Below are 23,457 nucleotides of genomic sequence, written 5' to 3' on the forward strand. Positions count from 1 at the left end.
AAATAGCATGACATCCTGGAAGCGAAAGCATGCGCGGATGCGTGAAGGGAAGTCTTCTCCCCTGAGAGATAAAAGGAGGAAAGGTGCTCAGTCCTCCTCCTTGAGGCTCCTGCCTCCTCCCTGCAGCCTTTGGAGGGGGTCAGGCTGGATGCAAAGGGGCGGAGAGAAACCCGCACTTCATCAGCTCCCGGACCAGGGCCATCCCGGACCACAGCCAGGCGGGCCGCTCCCCAAGGATTAAAGCGAAAAGCGCTGTTAGAAATCCGGTTCGGCCCCGCGTCCTTCCGAGATCAGAGCGGGACCGGGAGCGCCGCCCCCGCCCGGGTTCACACGAGCTTCCAGGGGACTCGGCGCTTCTCCGGAAACGACAGGCGCATCTGTCCCAAAGGACGGGCTCTCGGTCTTTCCCTTCCACACTCTCCTTTAACTCTCAAAATACCGTTAATAATAAGGTGGACGCGCGCACACCGACTTAAAGAGGAAACGCAGTCAGAGACACTACGATGCTCTCCGGGTGGTTGGCCGGGAAACGGTTTGGCACAGCGGTTCTCAACCTGTGGGTCGCGACCCCTTTGGCGGTCGAACGACCCTTTCACAGGGGTCATCTAAGACCATTCTGCATATCAGATATTTACGATTCATAACAGTAGCAACATTACAGTGATGAAGTAGCAACGAAAATTTTATGGTTGGCTCACAACATGAGGAACTGTATTTAAAGGGCCAGAAGGTTGAGAACCACTTTGGGAAAGTACCGAACCGGGAGGCCCTGCATCCCAGCGCCAAACGACCGGGCTGGGCCTGAAGCGGGGATGCGCGAACCGCCCACAGTCCCGCAGGCTCATTCAAAGGCAACACCAGCCCGCCCTTCGCCGCAGGCGGGCTCTCTTCCTCCGGGCGGACGGCCTGCTCGCCACTGGCCCGCGGCAACGCGAAGGAAGGGCAGTGTGGGCGCGGGGAGAGGCGCACGGGGAGGTGAGGGCTCACCTTTCCGAGAGGAATGAAGGCCGCAGCCTCGAGTACCTGCGGCGGAAGTGACTCTGCCTGCAGAGACCTCCTGGACTACGCTTCCCAGAATTCCCGACGGGAGCAGGAACTCAGCCTCAGCCTCCTGGAGCGGAAATTATCCAACTACACTGTTCCCAGACTACACTTCCCAGAATTCCCAGGCCATTTCGGCGCCTTCCAAGGGCTAAAGTGCCGGCTGCTATACCAAGAGTCTGGGTTGTAGTTCACAGTTTACGGATCCAGAACGAATTCCATGACCCCGCTTTCCTGGAGCCGAAATGCTTCCAAACATAGCTGTATTGTACTGTGTATGCATGTTTTAAAGGCGGCTGTTCGGGAGTGTGAGGGCCTCACCCTGTGGACTACACTTCCCAGTCTCCTGCGGGCAGCCCTTTCCGCCAAGCTGCCTTTGTTCTTTTGCGCAGTCAGTATTTGGGTAGTCCTAACTCTCTTTAGGAAAATCAGTATGAATTCTATACTGTTAGGTGGGCGTGGTCACCTCCCTTTTTTTCTCGAAAAAAAGTTTTTTCTGCAAACTTGACGGGAGTGAGGGGGAGATGGAAGGTTTAGCTCCAACAAGATTAGCAAATATTGACGAGGGTAAAAGCTTGGTGATGGTTCTATGGAATGCTATCCTATTCTTAGAGCATTTGACCATACTAGTAAATTTCCAAAGTAAAAAAGAAAAGGAGGGGGGAAATATGGCACCTTTAAAATATATATATACTTTTATTGATTTCAGAGAGGAAAGGAGAGGGAGAAATAGAAACATCAATGAGAGTGTCATTGATCGGCTGCCTCCTGCACGCCCCCTACTGGGGATTGAGCCCGCACATGTGACCTCTTGGTTCATAGGTCCAAGTGACACCAGCTGGACATGACACCTGTTTTGTAAAATGTAGGTAAATAAACATAAAAACCTGGAAAAAAAAACCACATTAAAATTCATATCCTGTGAATATGAATAATTCAAAATTTCTTCAAATTTCATATAGTCTCAATAATCAAAATATCAACTAAGTATTACTTGAAATAAAATACAATTAAATAATGAAAGATGCCTTTAAAAGCTTATTCACACCTTGCTGACCGGCTATTTTGAGCCAGACCTCGCCCGTGCAGCCGGCTACTTTTCTTTTCATAGTTTGGCAACCCACGGTTCTCCCCTATTGTTCCACAGACCAGTGTTTTGTTCTTCAGTAATAGTTCAGCTGTAGAAACGCTAGTAATTATCTTGATAACTAGGATGCCAAGAACCAAGAAAAGGCCCTAAGACAGATAATATAGTCTGTTGTAACTTTTTGCCTTCACCCCTTATGTATCTTGAAGTTGCAAACATAGCCACTCTCACTTTCACAAAGCATCTTTACTAAAATACCGTATTTTATTATTTTTGCCAGATTATACATCTTGAATCTGATGCATCCTCTCCATGGAATCATTGCTTCATCGAGTGATAGCTGCTGCTTTGGTGTATATATAGAGATTTAAATTTCAAGATAAAGTAATCCAAAAGAGGTCTGATGATCTATGTTACATGAATTATCTTTCAGGTGAAAGAATGTAAATATTTGCTTGAACCTCTTTTCAGTCACAGTTTTTGGAAACATGGGTGATTCGAGTAAAGGATTGGCAGTCTTTCCATTCTGGCTTCTTCGTTAGTTCCATCAATATAGTTAAACCAAGAAACTTCTTTATAACCATGTAAGTGACATCCTTCCATGGTGAAGTTTTAGCAGAGGTTTCGTGGTATTTTTCCATTTGGTGATGCTATAAATTGGTTTGAAAAGTAATGAAATAAAAAAAATCCTTATCAAAAAATAAATTGGTTACTTCACTTATACTTTGGGTCTTCAAACTGAAGATATGCCTGAAATATTTGTATAATCTTCCAAGGCTGGTAAAATGTCTTTTTCTGCCAAGCCTTCTTCAGAATCACTTGCACTGTCAGATACTATCACACTTCTCTTTTGCCTTCATGATGGTTTAATGTCATTACTGTCTTCCGACAAAGTAATGTCTTCCAGCTGACTACCAAAGTCACTCGGCCAATCAAACGAAGTGTCTGCACATAATTCGCTCATTCTTCTCTGCCAGGACAGGTCTTTTTAAAAAACGTTTGCCAGAATAGAAGATGGGTGGAAAGAATTAGCTATATTGCTGGTCACATCTCTGGAAATACTGACTGACAAGTTGAAGAAAAGACGTGCACAACAGGAAGAAAAACTAGGGATGGCCGAAATAAGTGCTGAGCAGTGAAGTGGCTTGTATCTCGTACTTCTTCTAATCTGGGCCTAAACAAAGATAACTAAGAAAACAGTCTAGAGCGCTCTTTTAAAACTCTACATTGCTTTCAGACGTTAAAATTACTTACATTAATGTTGTAAGTAATGTTAGCGGAAACAAGAGTTAACTCGTGACTGGTCAGCAAGGTGTTAACAGCCCAACTTGTGTGGCTCACTGGTTGAGCATCAACCTATGAACCAGGAGTTCATGGTTTGATGCCCCATCAGGGCACATGCCCGGGTTGCAGGCTCTATCCCCAGTAGGGGGAGTGCAGAAGGCAGTCGATCAATGATTCTCTCTCATCATTGATGTTTCTATCTCTCTCTTCCTCTCCAGTCCTCTCTGAAATCAATAAAAAAAAATATTTATTTTAAAAGCTTATTAGCATAGCTTTCATAGTCCTTAACAAACTATTCCTTCCAAACCTGACAACAAACAGATTAAGGAATAAGGGTGGAGACTGAGAGTAGCTCAGTTCAGTTCTCAACTCAGCTTCTTAGTAGTTGGATGACCTCGGTTAGGGAACTTTTGCTCTGCGTCTCAATTTCCTCCTCTTTAAATGAGTAAATAACTTCATTAGGCTACTGTGAGGATTAAATTATTTCTAGAAAGCCCTTAAAATACTACTACTTAGCACTACATATTAACTATCATTATTATGCTCAAGTATTCCTCCCACCTACTCCCACATTTATTCAACAAACTTTTGAACATGTAGCACTGGAGTGGGCAACATCTGCTCGCAGGCTTAATAAGGCCCATGAAATCACTTGGTCTGGCCCTGCCAAGGCATTAGGGATGACTTAATTAAATGTTTGACCAAATATAGCAGGCTAAGTTTTAAGTTGATAATTTTGTATGGCCCTTGAATAATATTATAAACTAGAAGCCCAGTGCATGAAATTTGTGCACTTGGGGAGGGGTCCCTCAGCCTGGCCTGCGCCCTCTTGGAGTCCAGGACCCCTCGGGGGATGTCCACCTGCTGGCTTAAGTCTGGGAATGGGCCTAAGTCAGCAGTCAGACATCCCTCTTGCAGTCTGGGACCCCTCACTCCTTACTGCCCGCCCGCTCGCTGCTCCTTACTGCTTGGCTTGCTGCTCCTTAGTGCTGCTGTGGAGGCAGGAGAGGCTCCCGCCATGGCTGCTGCGCTCGCCAGCTGTGAGCCCAGCTTCTGGCTGAGTGGTGCTCCCCGTGTGGGAGCGCACTGACCACCAGCGGGCAACTCCTGCATTGAGTGTCTGCCCCCTGATGGTTAGTGCACATCATAGTGACCGGTTGTTCTGGTTGTTTTGCTTTAATGGTCGCTTAGGCTTTTATCATATAGACTAGAGGCCCAGTGCACGAAATTCGTGCACTGTGGGGGGGGGGGCTGTCCCTCAGCCCAGCCTGTACCCTCTCCAATCTGGGATCCCTCTCATAATCCGTGACTGCTGGCTCCCAACTGTTCACCTGCCTGCCTGCCTGATTGCTCCTAACCGCTTATGCCTGCCAGCTTGATCACCCCCTAACCACTCCCCTGCTGGCCTGATCGACTCCTAACTGCTCGCCGGCTGACCCGATTGCCCCCAACTGCCCTCCCCTGCTGGCCCGGTCACCCCCAACTGCCCTCTCCTGCAGGCCTGGTCACCCCTAACTGCCCTCCCCTGGAGGCCTGGTTGCCCCCAACTGCCCTACCCTGTAGGCCTGGTCCCTCCAACTACCCTCCCCTGCAGGCCTGGTCGCCCCCAGCTGTCCTTCCCTGCAGGCCTGGTCCCCCTCAATTGCCCTCCCCTGCAGGCCTGGTCGCCCCCAACTACCCTCCCCTGCAGGCCTGGTCGCCCCCAACTGCCCTCCACTGCAGGCCTGGTTGCCCCAAACTGCCCTCCTCTGCAGGTCTGGTTCCCCCCAACTGCCCTCCCCTGCTGGCCATCTTATGGTGGCCATCTTTGACCACATGGGGGCAGCCATCTTGTGCGAGGGTGTGATGGTCAATTTGCATATTACCGCTTTATTATATAGGATATCCAAATGGCCCTTGGCAGAAAAAGGTTCCCGCCCCTGATGTAGCAGAATGTGCTGGTTATAATTATTATTATTTTTTAAAATATATTTTATTGATTTTTTACAGAGAGGAAGGGAGAGGGATAGAGAGTTAGAAACATCGATGAGAGAGAAACATCGATCAGCTGCCTCCTGCACACCCCCTACTGGGGATGTGCCCGCAACCAAGGTACATGCCCTTGACCGGAATCGAACCTGGGACCTTTCAGTCCGCAGGCCAACGCTCTATCCACTAAGCCAAACCGGCTACGGCATGGTTATAATTATTAAAGGCAATTTCTTCTCCCCTGAAAAGAGAGATTACATGGCAGGAAAGGTGGTAAATCCTACCCAGGCAAGGTCTTGATGCTAGCAGCCAAAGACTCATTCCCTCCTCCTTACTGCAGCCCTCTGCAAGAAGTCAGAGCTGGGGGAGCAAAGGGGGCTGGGAGAAATTAGAGCTGTGGTTCCCTTCTGCATGGATCACAGAGGACATCACCATATACTACCCTGGAATGACACACACTTCCCACCCCCACTTCTTAAAGAGGAGAATGAAGAGGGAGAGGGAGAGAGCAGAAGGAAGCCAAGATGAGCCCAGATTCCTCCAGGGATTAGGCAGTGAAAGGCCAGTAGCATTGTGGGTGGAACTCTGATCCCTTCCTGGGCTCATACAAAGTTTTAGGGCATTTCTCAGGAAATTTTTAAAAAAATATATTTTATTGATTTTTTACAGAGAGGAAGGGAGAGAGATAGAGAGTTAGAAACATCGATGAGAGAGAAACATCGATCAGCTGCCTCCTGCACATCTCCCACTGGGGATGTGCCCGGAACCCGGGTACATGCCCTTGACCGGAATCGAACCTGGGAACTTTCAGTCCGCAGGCTGATGCTCTATCCACTGAGCCAAACCGGTTTTGGCATTTCTCAGGAAATTAAAACAGATTAATTAAAATAAACCCATCTTGCCTGGTCGGCGTGGCTCAGTGGTTGAGTGTCGACCTATGAACCAGGAGATTGCGGTTCAATTCCTGGTCAGGGCACATGCCTGGGTTGTGGGCTCGATCCCCAGTGTGGGGCATGCAGGACGTAGCCGATCAATGATTCTCTCTCTCACCCATGTTTCTATCCCTCTCTCCCTCTCCCTTCCTCCCTCTATAAAAAATCAACAAAAACATATTTAGAAAAATAAATAAATAAAATAAACCCATCTTTACCACTTGTTTTAAACCTTTTATTTGTGACTATCTCATTTAAATATCCAAACAACTCTATTAGGCAAGTACCTTTATTCCCCTGATTATACAAAAAAAGAATGTGAGGCACAGACAGCTTGTTACTTGTCCAATCTTATACCCCTAGGAGGTGACAGCTGTCTGGTCAGTCCAGGAATAGGGGCAGAGAGCACAGAACACTGGAGACCCTCAACCCACCAACCAGTGGGGCCCAAACCCAGCCTCTGCCACTGGCTACAGATTCTCTTCCAGAAGGCCAAGGACGTGTGGCAGGTGGTCCTATGCCAAACAAAAACGCATTGCTGTCCTGTGCCTGACTCAACTTCCTCATGTCCTGTGCCACCACCTCACTTCCCTGGAGCAGAAGTGACTCTGTTCAAAATTCTTGGATTACACTTCTAGAATTCCCAGAGAGGTAATTTGTCACAACCCACTCCCCTGCAATGGAAGTTCACCAACTCCACAGAGCTCTTAGACTACACCTCCCAGAACCCTCAGGAAGAATTGGCACGTCATTGCCTTAGCAGAGCAGGGGCTCAGCTATTGCCCACAATGCTTGGGTTATATTTCACACGATTACCGAGTAGAGCACAAACTTCTTAGCCCTGTCCTCTTTGAACAAAAATACGTTAAAAAATACAGGATTGGCCTGACTGGTTTGGCTCAGTGGATAGAGTGTTGGCTTGCGACCTGATGGGTCCCAGGTTTGATTCCAGTCGAGGGCGCATGCCTGGGTTCAGGCTTGATCCCCACAGTGGGGGACATGTGGGAGGCAGCTGATCAGTGATTCTCTCTCATCATTGATGTTTCTATCTCTCTCTCCCTCTCCCTTCCTCTCTGAAGTCAATAAAGATATATACTTTTTAAAAATACAGGATTCTCCCCATGGCTGGTGTGGCTCAGTTGTTAGAGTGTGGCCCTGCACACCAAGGGTGGCAGGTTGGATTCCTGGTCAGGGCACCTACCTAGTAGGCTGCAATTCAATCCCCAGTTGGGGTGCATACGAGAGGCAATAGATCCATGTTTCTCTCTCACATTGATGTTTCTCTCTCCCTTGCTCTCTCTAAAAAAATCAATAAACATATTGTTGGGTGAGGATTTTTTAAAAAAGGAATAAAGTAATGATACAGGCTACAAAATGTTGAAAACTTACACCAAATTAAAGAGGCCAGTCACCACATATTTAGACCACGTATTGTATGATTCCATACAGTTCCCCTTAAAGGGCCAATACACAAACATATGTGGTCCCACTCCCTCTGAGCTCCAGTGGCTTAGGGGGATCTAGGGATATAAGGGGAGGAACTGGATTGCCTGGTATTGGAGCAAGAACTCAGGGACAGCTTTCTTCCAGACAGGGGTGCTCACAGGGGTCATTGTTCCTATGCTGAGACCTCCCCTGTTGCAGAGTTGACTGGCAGCCATATCTGAGTTTCCATCAGCCTGGTTCACACCATTCACTCAGCCCTGGTAATCCCTGAGATTGGGCCCCATCCAATTTGTAGCTCCATCCAAGGTTCTTGAAACGCCTTTTCCATATGAATAACCTCTCCCGGCTCAGGCTTCAGACCTTCCTAAAATCTCCCAAACAAGCACCAGCTGGCTTCACCAAGACCTGGCACTAGCAGCAGCCTGCCTTATTTCACAGCTTGGCCTCACCTGGGCACTTCCAAGCCTAACACAAGTAGCAGCCATCTGCAGATTGCTCTGTAGCTCCTGCCAGGTGGATCCAGGCAGTGGCTGACTTTGCACCTCCCAAGAGGCCCCAGAGCCAGTGCACCCGGGGGACAGCTTCAGACTATACCAGATTACAATGCTACACACCCATGAGTGACATAATTAAGGGGCAGACTCAGTGAACACCAAAGCCCCACTGAAGCAAGTCCTGCCCCATAGGGTTGTCTCTTGCATAGCAGTTCTTTGACTGTAGTCACAGCTGGTCTTCACAGCCAGTTGGCCTGGAGGTCAACTCCTCCAAGTGATGCCAACAGCAATCAAGGCTCAACTACAACAAGACTATGCACACAGCCCACACAGGGGCCCATCTAGAGTGCCCAATTCAGGTGACTGGGGAGGCTGAGTCACTGGGCCCTACAGGACACCTACTACACAAGGTAACTCTATCAATTCCAGGAGACATAGCAGCTCTACCTAATATTTAGAAACAAACACAGGAAAGCAGCTAAAATGCGGATACAAAGAAACATCACAAATGGAAGAACAGAAGAAATCTCCAGGAAAAAACGAAATGAAATGGAAACAAACAAATGACTAGATACAGAGTTCAAAACAATGATTATAAAGATACTCAAAGAACTTAATGAGAGCTTCAACGGACTTAGTGAGACTTTTAAGGATCTTAGAATTTTAAAGACATGAAAAAGGATCAGTTAGAAATTAAGCATACATTAACGGAAATAAAGAATAATATAAAGGGATTCAACAGTAGAGTAGAAAATTCTGAGAATCAAATCAGCAATTTGGAATATGAGGAAGCAAAAATACCCAATCAGAAGAACAAAAAGAAAACAATCCAAAAATATGAAGATAGTGTAAGGAGCCTCTGGGATAACTTCAAGCGTACAACATTCACATTATGGGGGTGCCAGAAGGAGAAGAGAGAGAGCAAGATATTGAAAACCTGTGTGAAGAAATGATGACATAAAACGTCTCCTACCTGGTGAAAGAAATACAGACTTACAAGTTCAGGAAGCTCAGGGAGTCCCAAACAAGAGGAACCCAAAGAGGCCCATCATAATTAAAGACACATCATAATTAAAATGCCAAGGGTTAAAGGCAAAGAAAGAATCTTAAAAGCAGCAAGAGAAAAGCAGTTAGTTACCTACAAGGAAGTGCCCATATGACTGTCAGCTGATTTCTCAACAGAAACTTTGCAGGCAGGAAGGGAATGGCAAGAAATATTCAAAGTGATGAAAAGCAAGATTCTACAGCCAAGATTACTGGAGTAAAGCTATAATTTAGAATTGAAGGCCAAATAAAGAGCTTCACAGACAAGAAAACGCTAAAGGAGTTCATCACCACTAAAGCAATATTACATGAAATGTTGAAGGATATTCTTTAAGCAGAGGAAGAGGAGGAGGAGGAGGAGGGGGAGGAGGAAGAAATTTGAACAATAAAATGGCAATGAATAAATATCTATTGACAATTGAATCTAAAAGTCAAAATAAATGAAAAAGGAATCTAATGAACAAAATAAACTGATGAATAAAATAGAACCAAAGGCATGGAAACATGGAACAGACTGATGAATCTCAGAGGGAAGTGCAGGAGGGACAGGAAGATATTAACCAAAGAACTTATATGCATGTATGCATTACCTGTGGACACAGACAATAGGGTGGTGAAGGCCTGGGGTAAGGTGGGAACTGGGTGGGAGGGCTAATAGGGAGGAAAGGGGGGGGCACCTGTAATACTCTCAACAATAAGATTTAAAAATAAATAAATTAGAATAGTTATAGGTATCCAATGGTACCATATTAGATAGTACAGCTCTAGACTATTGTTTCAACTTGCACTTTTAGGCTGAGGAACTGTATGGATTGATTTGTGTGTATGGTGTGAGATAGAAGTCAAGGTTCATTTATTTCCCCCATGGGCATTTATTGATGTGATCATCTTTCCAGCAACTCCTCTGTTGTATATCAGAAGGGCTTCCAGACCTGAACTCTATTGTTTCACTGGTCTGATGGCCACCATTGTGTATTACCACTGTTTTAATAACTGTAATTTTAAAATAGGTTTGACATTTGATAGCATAACACAGTGATGGCGAACCTATGACACGCGTGTCAGAGGTGACATGCGAACTCATTTTTTTATTGATTTTTCTTTGTTAAATGGCATTTAAATATATGAAATAAATATCAAAAATATAAATCTTTGTTTTACTATGGTTGCAAATATCAAAAAATTTCTATATGTGACACGGCACCAGAGTTAAGTTAGGGTTTTTCAAAATGCTGACATGACGAGTTTAAAAGGCTCGCCATCACTGGAACACTTCCAGTTGTGTAGTTGTTCTTGATTCTTTCTTTTTCTTGGCCCTTTAAATGTCTATATACATTCTAGAATCAAAAGGCCTACCTGTGTCCTACCTGGTTTGGCTCAGTGGGTAGAGCATCAGCCTCGGGACTGAAGTGTCCGGGGTTCAATTCTGGTCAAGGGCACCGTGCCTCGGTTTCAGACTCAATCCCTGGCCCTGATCAGGGTGCATGTGGGAGCCAACCAGTCAATGAGTCTCTCTCTCATTGATGTTTCTCTCTGTTTCTCCTCCTCCCTTCCAATTTCTCTACACATCCATGGAAAAATATCCTCAGGTGAAGATTAACAACAACAACAAATTCCTGGTTACTTATTGAGATTGTATTGTAACTACAGATCAATCTGGAGAGATCTGATATTTTTTTAAGTCTGTCATTCATTTAGGTCTGTGATTTCCCTCAGTTTTGTTGTTTTCTGTGTAGAAAACATTTCTTAATTAGAATTAGTCCTGGGTATTTGATACTTATAATTTCTTTATAAATTCTTTCACTTCCCATATTCTAATTCTTGCTCATATATAGGAATACCATTGTATGTTGTGGCCTATATTTACTAATCCCAACGTCTTATTTGTAGGTTGTTTTGGAATTTCTACATACATAATAATTTCATCTGTAAATAATGAGTTTTCTTTTTAATTCGTATACCTTGTTTAATTATTGTTACTTCACACTGGCTAAGATATGTAATTATGGATAGATTGTTAGATAGGCATTCTTGCGTTATTCTTGATATTAAGGGATTACCTCTGGTGTGCAACTATTAAGAATCATGTTTGGCCCAGCCCATGTGGCTCAATGGTTGCGCTTCAACCTATGCACCAAGAGGTTGCTGGTTTGATTCCTGGTCAGGGCACATGCCTGGGTTGCGGGCTGATTCCCCAGTACAGGGCATGAAGGAGGCAACCAATCAATGCTTGTCTCTCATTGATGTTTCTATGTCTCTCTACCTCTCCCTTACTCTCTCTAAAATCAATAAAAACATATTTTAAAAAAAATCATGCTTGCAGTGGCTATGTGCCTATCATCTACTAGACTGTTGAGACAAACATCTATGGACTGCTATTGTGAGCTGGGTACAGTTTCCATTGCTTGACATATATTAACTAATTTACTCATAACATACTAAATATTAGCCTCATTTTACAATGAAGAGACGGAGGCAGAAATGTTTCATTTACCTATGTAAGGACACACTGCTAAGTGGTCACACCAGGGTCTCACCTTAGCAGTCTGATTCTATATTTATTCCCTTGGGCACCATAACCATTCTAATGGTTTCGCTGGAGATTTCTACCAAATATTTAAAGAATAATGATCATTATTCTACACAACCTTGACCAAAAAATAAGAGAGGCCAGTATTATACTCATACAAAAACTAGACAAAGAATTTAAAAAAGGGGGGGGGGGGATGGAACATCTGAGAGCTTGCTCTGACTTCCTGGCATATGTCATCATTTTGGCTCAAATAAACTCATAAAAATCCTTAACAAAATAAATTAATAAAAGGAATGGGGGAAAAGCTACAGAGTAAATAAAATAAAAACTGAAAAACTGAACTGATCACAAAAATCTAATTCTTAACTTCATTAGGTGTGATAATAATTTTGTGGTTTTGTAAAAAAAAAAAAATAGTCTGTGTTTAAGAGATGCCTATTGAAGTAAGTAGGGTGTGAAATGATGGATCAAGGATTTGCTTTAAATTATTTCAGCATTTAAGATAAAAAGGAAAAGGGGATGATAGTTTAAGCGAATGTACAAAATCTTCCTAATTGATGAATTTGGGTGGTGAATATATGGGGGAGGGGAACTGTATTTTCTCTTTGGGTATTTTTGAAATTGTCATAATTAAGAATTTGGAGAACCTGTTCAATTCCTTCTACTTATGTGAACTAGGGCAATGGTTTTAACCTCCCTGAGCTAATTTCCTCAGGTTACAATGGGAATATCACTTATCTCACTGAGAATGGGGCCCTAGAGTGTCCCTCAATGGATGTTAAGCTCCCCTCATGGGAGAGACGTATCCGTCTCCTGAGGATGGACAAGGTGTTTAACAAAGGAAGGAAATCTCACTTCCCTGGAATTTGTTGAACTGTCCTCCTTTGGAATAGGAGGTGGCAAATATGAAAGAAGAGATTCCATAATGTCAGGTCTGCCTGGCCTTCCTGGACTAGGCAGTCTGGGCATAACCTGGTATAGAAAGTGTAACAATTACCAGCTGCAACTATTGGTTCCTCCTTACCTGAACCACTTACTCACACACCTTTGCCTTGGAGATACTTTACCTTTCTTTTCTCTCTCAATAGACTGCGCCCAACTCTCACAATGCATTCTCACCTCTCTCCTCACACGTCTGAATCAAATCCTCCATGTTCTTTTCCTTCTCTAAGTCTCCCCAGTGCGGTCACACTACCTAGATCAGTGATGGCGAACCTTTTGAGCTCGGCGCGTCAGCATTTTGAAAAACCCTAACTTAACTCTGGTGCCGTGTCACATATAGAAATTTTTTGATATTTGCAACCATAGTAAAACAAAGACATATTTTTGATATTTATTTTATATATTTAAATGCCATTTAACGGCCAAAACCGGTTTGGCTCAGTGGATAGAGTGTCAGCCTGCGGACTGAAAGGTCCCGGGTTCGATTCCAGTCAAGGGCATGTACCTGGGTTGCGGGCACATCCCCAGTGGGAGATGTGCAGGAGGCAGCTGATCGATGTTTCTCTCTCATCAATGTTTCTGGCTCTCTATCTCTCTCCCTTCCTCTCTGTAAAAAATCAATAAAATATATTTAAAAAATAAAAAATAAATGCCATTTAACAAAGAAAAATCAACCAAAAAAATTAGTTCACGTGTCACCTCTGACACGCGTGTCATAGGCTCGCCATCACTGACCTAGACCCTAATTACCAGGACAGGAAGTTACAGGATAACTGATTTGAAAAGAAATCACAGGAAGGATTCCTATTGATAGAGTTATCTGGTTTGACTTTTAAAAAACATATTCATGTCTAGATGAGACCTGTTGCCCAAAGGACTCCCCAGACTCATTCTCACCAGCAAGGATTTTACCCTCCCGAATCTCCATGTTTCTAGAAACATTTACTGCACAGACTACACAACAAAACATGGTGGTCTCTGCCCTGGGGGAGTTCAAAGTTCAATGAGCTCTGCACGTTAGAGAATTAACATTAGCCACATCTAATCAGTTTTAAATCCCATGTATTACATTAAAAAAATTTTATCACTAGATAAATATTGATTTTTAGAGAGGAAAGGAGATAGAAACATCAGGGTGAGAAACAGTTCTGTTGCCTGTCACATGCATCCCGACCAGGGATCAAACCCAAAACGTTAGTATGGGCCCTGAAGGGGAATCGAACCCACAACATTTTGATGTACGGGATGACGCTCCAACAAGCTGAGCCACCTGGCCAGTGGTATGTTACATTCTTAATGAGAGGTGTTATATTTATGGAACATAAGACTATATGATTCCTTTCAACAGTTCCCTGGTGAAATTCTCCATATTTGATTGAACATATTAAAAGAAGTTATTTAAAAATCCATGTTTGGCAACTCCAATATCTGGACCATCTGGGGGTCAGTTTCATCATCTGTCTCTTTGTTCTGGGTCAAGTTCTTATGTCTGCTAATGACACAGTTGAGCATTGGTTCTGGATTTCTGATGGTGACATAAAACTTGAGATATCATGGATCATAAGTATCCAGTATCTGGAATGTAAAGTCTAGAAAAAAAAATTTGGGTAAATATACACTTGTTTGAGTAAACCATTCAAGCAAGCAAACCTAACAACCACTGAAGCACCAGAGAAATATGGGGTGGTGTCCAAAGCGTACTGTATCTTAAAAACATAACATCCCAAATCCTGTTATATGTTCCCCCGCTTTTCACCCACACCCGTTTCTCATGAATCTTTAGAAATTAAAATCGAGATTTCCTTTTCTCATTCTGTTTGTTTCAGTCACAAAATAAGACAGAAACTGCTTTAGCCAATTTGGTTCAGTGGATAGAGCATCAGCCTGTGGACCAAAGGGTCCCGGGTTCGATTCCGGTCAAGGGCACATACCTCGGTTGCAGGCTCCTCCCCGGCCTGGGCCCTGGTTGGGGCTCATGCAGAAGGCAACCAATTGATGTGTTTCTCTCACATCGATGTTTCTCTCTGTCTTTCCCTCTCCCTTCCACTCTTCCTAAAAATCAATGGAAAAATATCCTCTGGTGAGGATAAACAACAACAAAAATAAGACAGATACTTTACACAACTATTGCTAACTGGCACAGATGAAGTCATAAATGATAAGATAAACACTTTAGCCCATTACTGCTTGAAAAGTGAAGCTTAGCAGAGCTCAGGAGCCAACTGCAAAAATCTTGCAAATTGCACACTGCATGATTTTATGTATTTATAATAAGTGATCATTTCCTTGAATTAAGGTTTCTTATAAAAATGCTTTTCCTATTACAATTTATTATGATTAGTGGGGTTTGAGCTCAGTAAAATTTTCAAGTAGTTATCCTATTTTAAAAAAAATACATTATTATGGATTTCAGAGAGGAAGGGAGAGGGAAAGCAAAATAGAAACATCAGTGATGAGAGAGAATCAGTGATCGGCTGCTTCCTGCATGCCCCACACTGGGGATTGAGCCTCAACCTGGGAATCAATCATGACCTCCTGGTTCATATGTCAGTGCGGAACCACTGAGCCACACTGGCCAGGCTGTAGTTATCCTACTTAGAATGGTTTTTCCTTTCCATCAAATTAGACACTTCCAGGCACCTTCTAATTGTTAGGCAGTGGTTTGAGGTCATGTTCATTCAGCAGTAAATAAACTTCCTGACCCCATGGAGTTTACATTCTCATGGACATGGATTTCCGTCATTTTACCTTTGCAAAGGTCCCGATCTTCCTTATTTTTAAGGCCTTTATCCTGTGTAGATTTTAGTGAAACTAAAGGTTCTGACCAACTTATTGTACCACTCTTATAGGCTTACTCTGTGGAGCATTCTCTTAAGAACTGTGACATTTTGAACTCTGCCAAAACACAGGCCACATTATGAACTCTGTGATGAACCAGAAGACAGGAACTCTTACTAAGCCCTTATCACATGCAAAACATGTGTAGGGTTTCCTTGTAGTAAGGATTGTCAAATGAACTTGAAGACCTGAGGTCTGACTGAACTTACTACCATAGGCCACATTCACAGGGTTTCTCATCCCTATGGATCCTCTGATGAACATGAAGATACGAGTTCCACATGAGGCTGTTCCCACACTCTTAACATTTATAGGATTTCTTTCTAGTGTGTACTCACTGATGAGATTGAAGATTTGAACTCTGACTGGCGCTCTTCCCACACAAAGCACATTTGTAGAGTTTCTCCCCTGTGTGGACTCGCTAATCATCTTGAAGACTTGTGGTATAGCTGAAGCTCCTATCACATACAGCACATTTGTAGTATTTCTCACCTGTGTAGGTCTCTGATGAACATGACAATACCAAGATCTGCAGGGTTTCTCTGCAGTGTGGACTCACTGATAAGCTTGAAGACTTGAGGTCTTACTGAGGCTCTTACCACACACAGCACATATGTAGGGTTTCTCTCTTGGGTGTACTCACTGATAGGCTCGAAGATGTGAACTCCAACTTAAGTCCTTCCCACACGCAGCACATTTGTAGGGTTTCTTTCCAGTGTGGATTCACTGATATTCCTGAAGACGTGAACAGTGATCAAAGCCCTTACCACATGTCCACATTTGTGTCTTGTCTCCTGTATGAATTTTCTGATGGATCTGAAGGTGGGGAAATGGGAATGAAGCTCTTACCACATCTCTCATATTTGTATGGCTTGAAGATGTGAGGTTTAACGCAAGCTCTTACCAAACACACCTCATATATAGGGTTTCTCTCCTGTGTAGATCCTCTGATGAATGGGAAGACAGGAGCTCCACATGAAGCCTTTCCCACACACAGGGTATTTGTAGGGTTTCTCTCCACTGAGGACTTACTGATGGGCTTGAAGATATGAACTCAGTGAAGCTCTTTCCTCACATGTCACATTTGTATGGCTTCTCTCCCCTGTGGATCGTCTAATGAACTTGAAACACAAGTTCCACATGAAGCCTTTCCCACATGCTTAACAATTGTAGGGTTACTCCCCAGTGTGGACTCAGTATGGTCTTGAAGGCTTGAAGTATGATTGAGGCTCTTACCACACACAGCACATCTGTAGTGTTTCTCTATGTGTGTACTCACTGATGGGATTTAAGATATGAAGTCTGACTGAAGCTCTTACCACACACAGCACATTTGTAGGGTGTGTCTCCTGTGTGGACTCGCTCATGGGCTTGAAGGTACGAACTCCGACTTAAGCGCTTCCCACAAACACCACATTTGTAGGGTTTCTCTCCTGTGTGGATTCTCCAATGAACATGAAGACATGAGCTCCACATGAAGCCTTTACCACACACAGCACATTTATAGGGTTTCTCTCTACTGTGGACTCACTGATGGGCCTGAAGATTCGAGTTCTGACTGAAGCTCCTCTCACACAACACATTTATAGGATTTCTCTCCTGTGTGTATCCTCTGATGAACATGAAGATTCAAGCTCCACATGAATCTCCCACACTCTTTACATTTGTAAGGTTTCTCTCCTGTGTTAACTCTCTGATGAATTTGCACATGGGAGCTTTGACTGTCTCCCCACACATTACATATATGGGGTTTTGCTCCTAGGAGAAAATGCTGATGAAGTTCAAGATTGGGCCCACAACCTGGCATGTGCCCTGACTGGGAACCGAACCCATGACCTCCTTTCATGGGCTGATGCTCAGCTATTCTCTCTCCTTTTAAAGAGAGTTTTAAAAATAATTAGCCTATTTAATATACTTGAAATTACACAGAAAGCTTTCCCAAATCAAAATGAATACTAATAGTAATAATATCCTATTTATGTACACATGTTTTTCAAAAAATGGATATTCTAAATATTTCACTCTGCCCTAGGGAAAAACTTGCAAACATTTAAAGCCAAGTTCAAACAGGCAACTCCCAGGAATAGCAAGTGTCCTGTCAGTGGCACAGGGAAAGCCAAGAGCAATGGTTCTCTATGGGGGCATCTGGCAGTGGTACTCTGGATATTTGTGATCCACACATTGGAAATAAATTATTTCCAATGCTCAATACACACTTCTAATAAGCCATGTGTAACTTATTTACAAAAAAATTGTTGGCTTTGACTATTGTTTCTTACAAAAACAGTGTTGTTGTTTTTTATCAATTGCATTGAAATCAAATTTATTACCACACCATTTTGTTTTGTCATTTACAGTCACTTTATTTTATACATTTACAAATATATCTTTAGAAAAATCCATAAAAAAGACTGACTTACTCTAAATTACAGGTTTCCATAGAGATCATATCTTTAAATTAGATAAAAATGTATAAAATTCTGAAGACTTCTAAGACCATAACTTACAACCTGGAGATTTTTGTCCAATGGTAAAGACATTAATTAAAGACTCTCTACAACAGTGTTGGAAGATACCTTACCTAATCAGGTGCCTAACCATGAATGGACATCTGACCCTGACTCTGACACTTACCTCTATATACAGTGGAGATCAAAGACTTTTCAAGAATAAAAAGCCCAAACATAAGAAATAGACAGCCATCCTGAGATACCAACAAGGCCTATAGACCTACAAATTAATGTTACTACTACTATTAGTAATAATAATAATAATAATAATAATAATAATACTTGTTCTTTAGGCTTTTCTCAAACCCTATACAATGTTAATGTAACCCAACTGTTAATAATTACTGAATGTGTATAACATCTACCTGCATGATAAATAATAATCTTTTTATGGTATCACTTTTAAAATTTATTTTAAAATGCTGTTATAAAAAGTTAAGTAAAAAGAAATATTAAGTCCAGCAGGTGTGGCTCCATGGCGGAGTGTCAACCTATGAACCAGGAGGTCACGGATCGATTCCTGGTCAGGGCACATGACCGGATTTCGGGCTTCATCCCTAGTGGGTGCTGTGCAGGAGACGGGCAATTGATGATTCTCTCTCATCACTGATATTCCTATCTATCCCTCTCCCTTCCTCTCTGAAGTCAATAAAAATATTTTTTTAAAGAAATATTAAACCAGGCCTGTGTAGCTCAGGGGATTGAGTGTTGTCCTATGCACCAACTGGTCAGGGCACATGCCTGGGTTTTGGGCTTAATCCCCAGTAAAGTATGTGCAGGAGGCAGCCAATCAATGTTTCTCTCTCATTGATATTTCTATCACTCCCTTTCCCTTCCCCTCTCTCTCTAAAATCAATCAAAAATATTTTTAAAAGAGAAATATTAAGAAAGGAATTTTATATTTAAACACAAAAAACCTAATTATGAAACATATCTCACATTTGTATAACTTCTATCTTGTGTGGACTCTCTGATGAGCTTGAAGACTTGAGTTCTGACTGAAGTTTTTACCACACATGTCACATTTATAGGGTTTCTGTCCTGAGTGGATCCTCCGTTGAACATGAAGATACGAGCTCCACATGAAGCCTTTCTCACACACAGCACATTTGTAGGGTTTCTCTCTACTGTGAACTCACTGATGAACTTGCAGAAGTGAAGTCTGATTGAACCTCTTAGCACACACGGCACATTTGTAGGGCTCCTCTGTAGTGTGGATTTGCTGATGAGTTTGGAGACTGTGGTCTGACTGGAAACTCTTACCACAGCCAGCACATTTGTAGGGTTTGTCTTTTGTATGGACTCATTGATGTTCTTGAAAATGTGAACTGTGATTAAAGCCCTTATGGCATGTCTCACATTTTTATGAGCTTGAAGATGAGACTTAGTGAGACTGAAGGTCTTGCCTCACAGGTGACATTTATAGGGATTCTCTCCTGTGTGGATCCTCTGACGAACCTGAAGATACAGGCTCTACATGAAGCCTCTCCCACACTCTTAACATTTGTAGGGTTTCTCAACAGTGTGGATTCGCTGATGGTCTTGAAGACTTGAGGTATGGTTGAAGCTCTTACCACACAGTGTACATTTGTAGTGTTCCTCTCCAGTGTGGACTCGCTGATGGGACTGAAGATATGAACTCCGACTGAAGCTCTTCACACACACAGCACATTTGTAGGGTTTCTCTCCTGTGTGGACTCGCTGATGAGTCTGGAGACTTGAGGTCTGACTGAAGCTCTTCCCACACACGCTACATTTGTAGGGTTTCTCTCCTGTGTGGATCCTCTGATGAACATGAAGACTTGAGGTCACCATGAAGCCTTTACCACACTGTTCACATTTGTAGGGTTTCTCGCCAGTGTGGACACGTTGATGGTATTGAAGACTTGAGGTCTGACTGAAGCTCTTACCACACACAGCACAACTGTACGGCTTCTCTCCTGTGTGGAATCGCTGATGGCCTTGAAGATGTGAACTCCGACTGAAGCTCTTACCACACACAGCACATTGGTAGGGTTTCTCTCCAGTGTGGATTCGCTGATGGGCTTGAAGATGTGAACTCTGACTGAAGCTCTTTCCACACACCCCACATTTGTAAGGTTTCTCTTCTGTGTGGATCCTCTCATGAACATGAAGATATGAGCTCCACATGAAGCCTTTCCCACACACAGTACATTTGTAGGGTTTCTCTCCAGTGTGGACTCGCTGATGAACTTGCAAATGTGACTTCTGACTAAAGCTCTTACCACACACAGTGCATTTGTAGGGTTTCTCTCCCGTGTGGATTCGCTGATGGGCTTGAAGACTTGAGGTCTGACTAAAGCTCTTACTACACACAGAACATCTGTAGGGTTTGTCTCCAGTGTGGACTTGTTGATGTTCTTGAAGATGTGAACTATGAGTAAAGCCCGTACCACATGCCTCACATTTGTATGGCTTCTCTACAGTGTGGATTCGCTGATGGGCATGAAGCTGTGAACTCAGTCTGAAGCCCTTTTCACACACAGCACATTTGTAGGGTTTCTCTCTAGTGTGGACTCGGTGATGAACTTGAAGATGTGAACTCCGACTGAAGCCTTTCCCAAACACAGCACATTTGTAGGGTTTCTCTCCAGGGTGGAACCTCTGATGACCATGAAGATATGAGCTACACATGCAGCCTTTCCCACACACAGCACATTTGTAGGGCTTCTCTCCTGTGTTGATTCTCTGATGAATTTGCAGATGTAAGCTTTGACAGAAGTCTTCACCACACTCACCATTCCTACTGAATTTCTCTTCTGTGAGAACACTTTGATGAGTGCAAAGCAGCGAGCTATAACTGATGCCATCCCCACACTCACTACACATATGAGATTTTGCTCCTAGGTGTAACTGCTGATGAAGTTCAAGACTGGGGCCAAAACTGAAGCCTTGTCCATTCTCATGAGAATTCTGCTCTCCTGCATGAACTCCATTATGCATAAATGATGTCTTCAAGAAAGATTTTCCACAATTCTTGTGGCTACATGACTTCTCAGCTTTATGTACTTCCTGATCATCATCATGGTCATGAGAGGTCTTTTTAATATCACAACCATCACACTTACACAGTTTACATTTCCCATCAAACTGCTGACACCTACTCTGATAATTCTGTGACTCTCTCCAGAAATCCCAGGCGGTCTTACTTGGAAAATCTTGATTTTTTATACTATTGGCACTTTGAACTTCCCCTTGAACCTTTATTACATAGTTCTCATCTTCAGAAACCTGAGTAGATTCTGTTGCCCACAACTGGCAGAAGGAATCGCCTTGAATTGGCAAATCAGACCTCTTGCCTTGTAGATTTATTATCAAGTCTTGATTTCTGGTTAACTTACTCATGATTTGTTCCCATATTGGCCAGCACACAAGGTCTTCATGAAAAAGGTCCCTTAATCCAACTTGTTGAAGAGTCTCTATCTCATTTTGATTCCGGTATCCTGAAAGGATAGGAATTCAGAGGTGAAAATGAGGAAAAATGAATATTTACTCAGAAATAAAAATATATCACCAGTCAACCACACTGGGAGACCATATTCGATCAGCTTGGACTTTGTCATTGGCTTTTTCATGCCTATGAAAACGAAGAGGTGATGAGTAGGCTCCTATCCACTAAGTGTTAAGGAGACTCACTTGGAACCATAACAAGACTTACCTATGAAGTCAAAATTAGAAATAGATAGCTACAGAGCAGGGAACTTTCTCAGCAAAAGTAAAAAGGATATATAGCCGAAACCGGTTTGGCTCAGTGGATAGAGCGTCGGCCTGCGGACTGAAAGGTCCTAGGTTCGATTCCGGTCAAGGGCATGTACCTTGGTTTCGGGCACATCCCCAGTAGGAGATGTGCAGGAGGCGGCTGATCGATGTTTGTCTCTCATCAATGTTTCTAACTCTCTATCCCTCTCCCTTCCTCTCTGTAAAAAATCAATAAAGTATATTTAAAAAAAAGGATATATAATATTCAACTAGTGAACAACTGGGGAAAAATAGAAAACTCATTTCCATATCTTATGGGAGTAAAATTCCTAAGATAATTGTTGTCACTTAATTTGGCTGAATTTTATGATCAATGTGAATGGCTAATATTCTCTTCCAGGCTTTGTACATATGTATTTGTACATATGAGAAGGTGCTGTGGTAGCCAGCATACAGGATGGTCCCCAATGATTCTGCCTCCTGATGTCCATCTCCTATCAAATCCCTTCTCACAATGTATCAGGATTGATCTGTGAAGCCAATAGAATATGGCAGAAGTGAGAGTACATCACCTCCAAGGTTAGGTCATAGAAGGCATTGTGGCTTCTGCCTTCCACTGTCTTGGGTGTAACCAGGTGGGGGAACGAACTGCCATGTTTGGAAGATACTCAGGAGCTCAATGGAGAGGTCCACTGGCAAGGCCTTCTCCCAACAATCAGGTGAGCGAGTGCATCTTGGAAGCTGAAACTTTAGTCCCATTAAACCTTCAAAGGCCTGAAGCTCTGCTGGACTCCTTGACAGGTTTATGAGATTCTGACCCTTATCATCCAGATAAGCTGCCACCAGATTCCTGACTCACAGAAGTATAAATAAATGCTTACTGTGATAAACTGCTAAGTTTAAGAATAGCCCTAGCTGGTTTGGCTCAGTAAATAGAGCGTTGGACTGTGGACTGGAAGGTCCTGGGTTCAATTTCGGACAACGGCACATGCCCGGGTTGCGGGCTCAATCCCAGGTAGGGGGCGTGCAGGAGGCAGCTGATCAATGATACTCTCTCATCATTGATGTTTCTATCTCTCGCTCCCTTTCACTTCCTCTCTGAAATCAATAAAAATATATTTTAAAAAATAAATAAATCCTGTAGAAATACTAATGTCAACCAACATAAAAAACATTTAAGAGTAGTTGTACAGGTATAAGTAGCTAATACAAGTACCATAAAAATTATTGTTCATCAGAAGCATAATAATGTTCTTAAATAATCCCTAAGTCACACTGCTTTTTTCTCCCCTTGTGAGCTGTCTCCAGGAGTGAAGACAGTGAGATCCACCTAGCACCATTCTCAATGAGCTTTTGTTTATAAGAATTCTTATGAGAGAAGAAAGCCTTTGCAGTGAAATTAGGCCTCTAGGACATTCCTCATAGATGGAGCAGGGCAACTATATAGACACCAAAAAATGCAAAATCTTGTGATATTCTGATGTTGCCAAAAGGAACTTGTATAAGGGAGATGTGCGCAGAATATACTATAAGATTCGTTCAACTTTCTGAGGAGTGGGAGTTACAGAGGTGCATCTATTTGTCAAAACTAATCAAATTGCATGCATATGTAAATGTT

At 43.0% G+C, this 23,457-nt stretch overlaps 1 protein-coding gene across 1 annotated transcript in view; it reads right to left on the reverse strand.

Moving 5' to 3' along the window:
- Positions 1-18,026: 18,026 nt before the first annotated feature.
- The window catches only part of LOC138999742 (zinc finger protein 233-like), a 30,128-nt gene continuing 24,697 nt past the window's right edge, over positions 18,027-23,457 (reverse strand). Inside the window, exon 4 of the mRNA XM_070401960.1 lies at positions 18,027-21,583. Coding sequence (XP_070258061.1) covers positions 19,617-21,583 — 1,967 coding nt within the window. The 3' untranslated portion in view covers positions 18,027-19,616. The remainder of the gene's footprint in view (positions 21,584-23,457) is intronic.

This window comes from Myotis yumanensis, unplaced genomic scaffold, assembly GCF_028538775.1.
Source record: "Myotis yumanensis isolate MYYU_CA2020_CCGP unplaced genomic scaffold, mMyoYum1.0.hap1 SCAF_23, whole genome shotgun sequence".
Lineage (NCBI taxonomy): Eukaryota > Metazoa > Chordata > Mammalia > Chiroptera > Vespertilionidae > Myotis > Myotis yumanensis.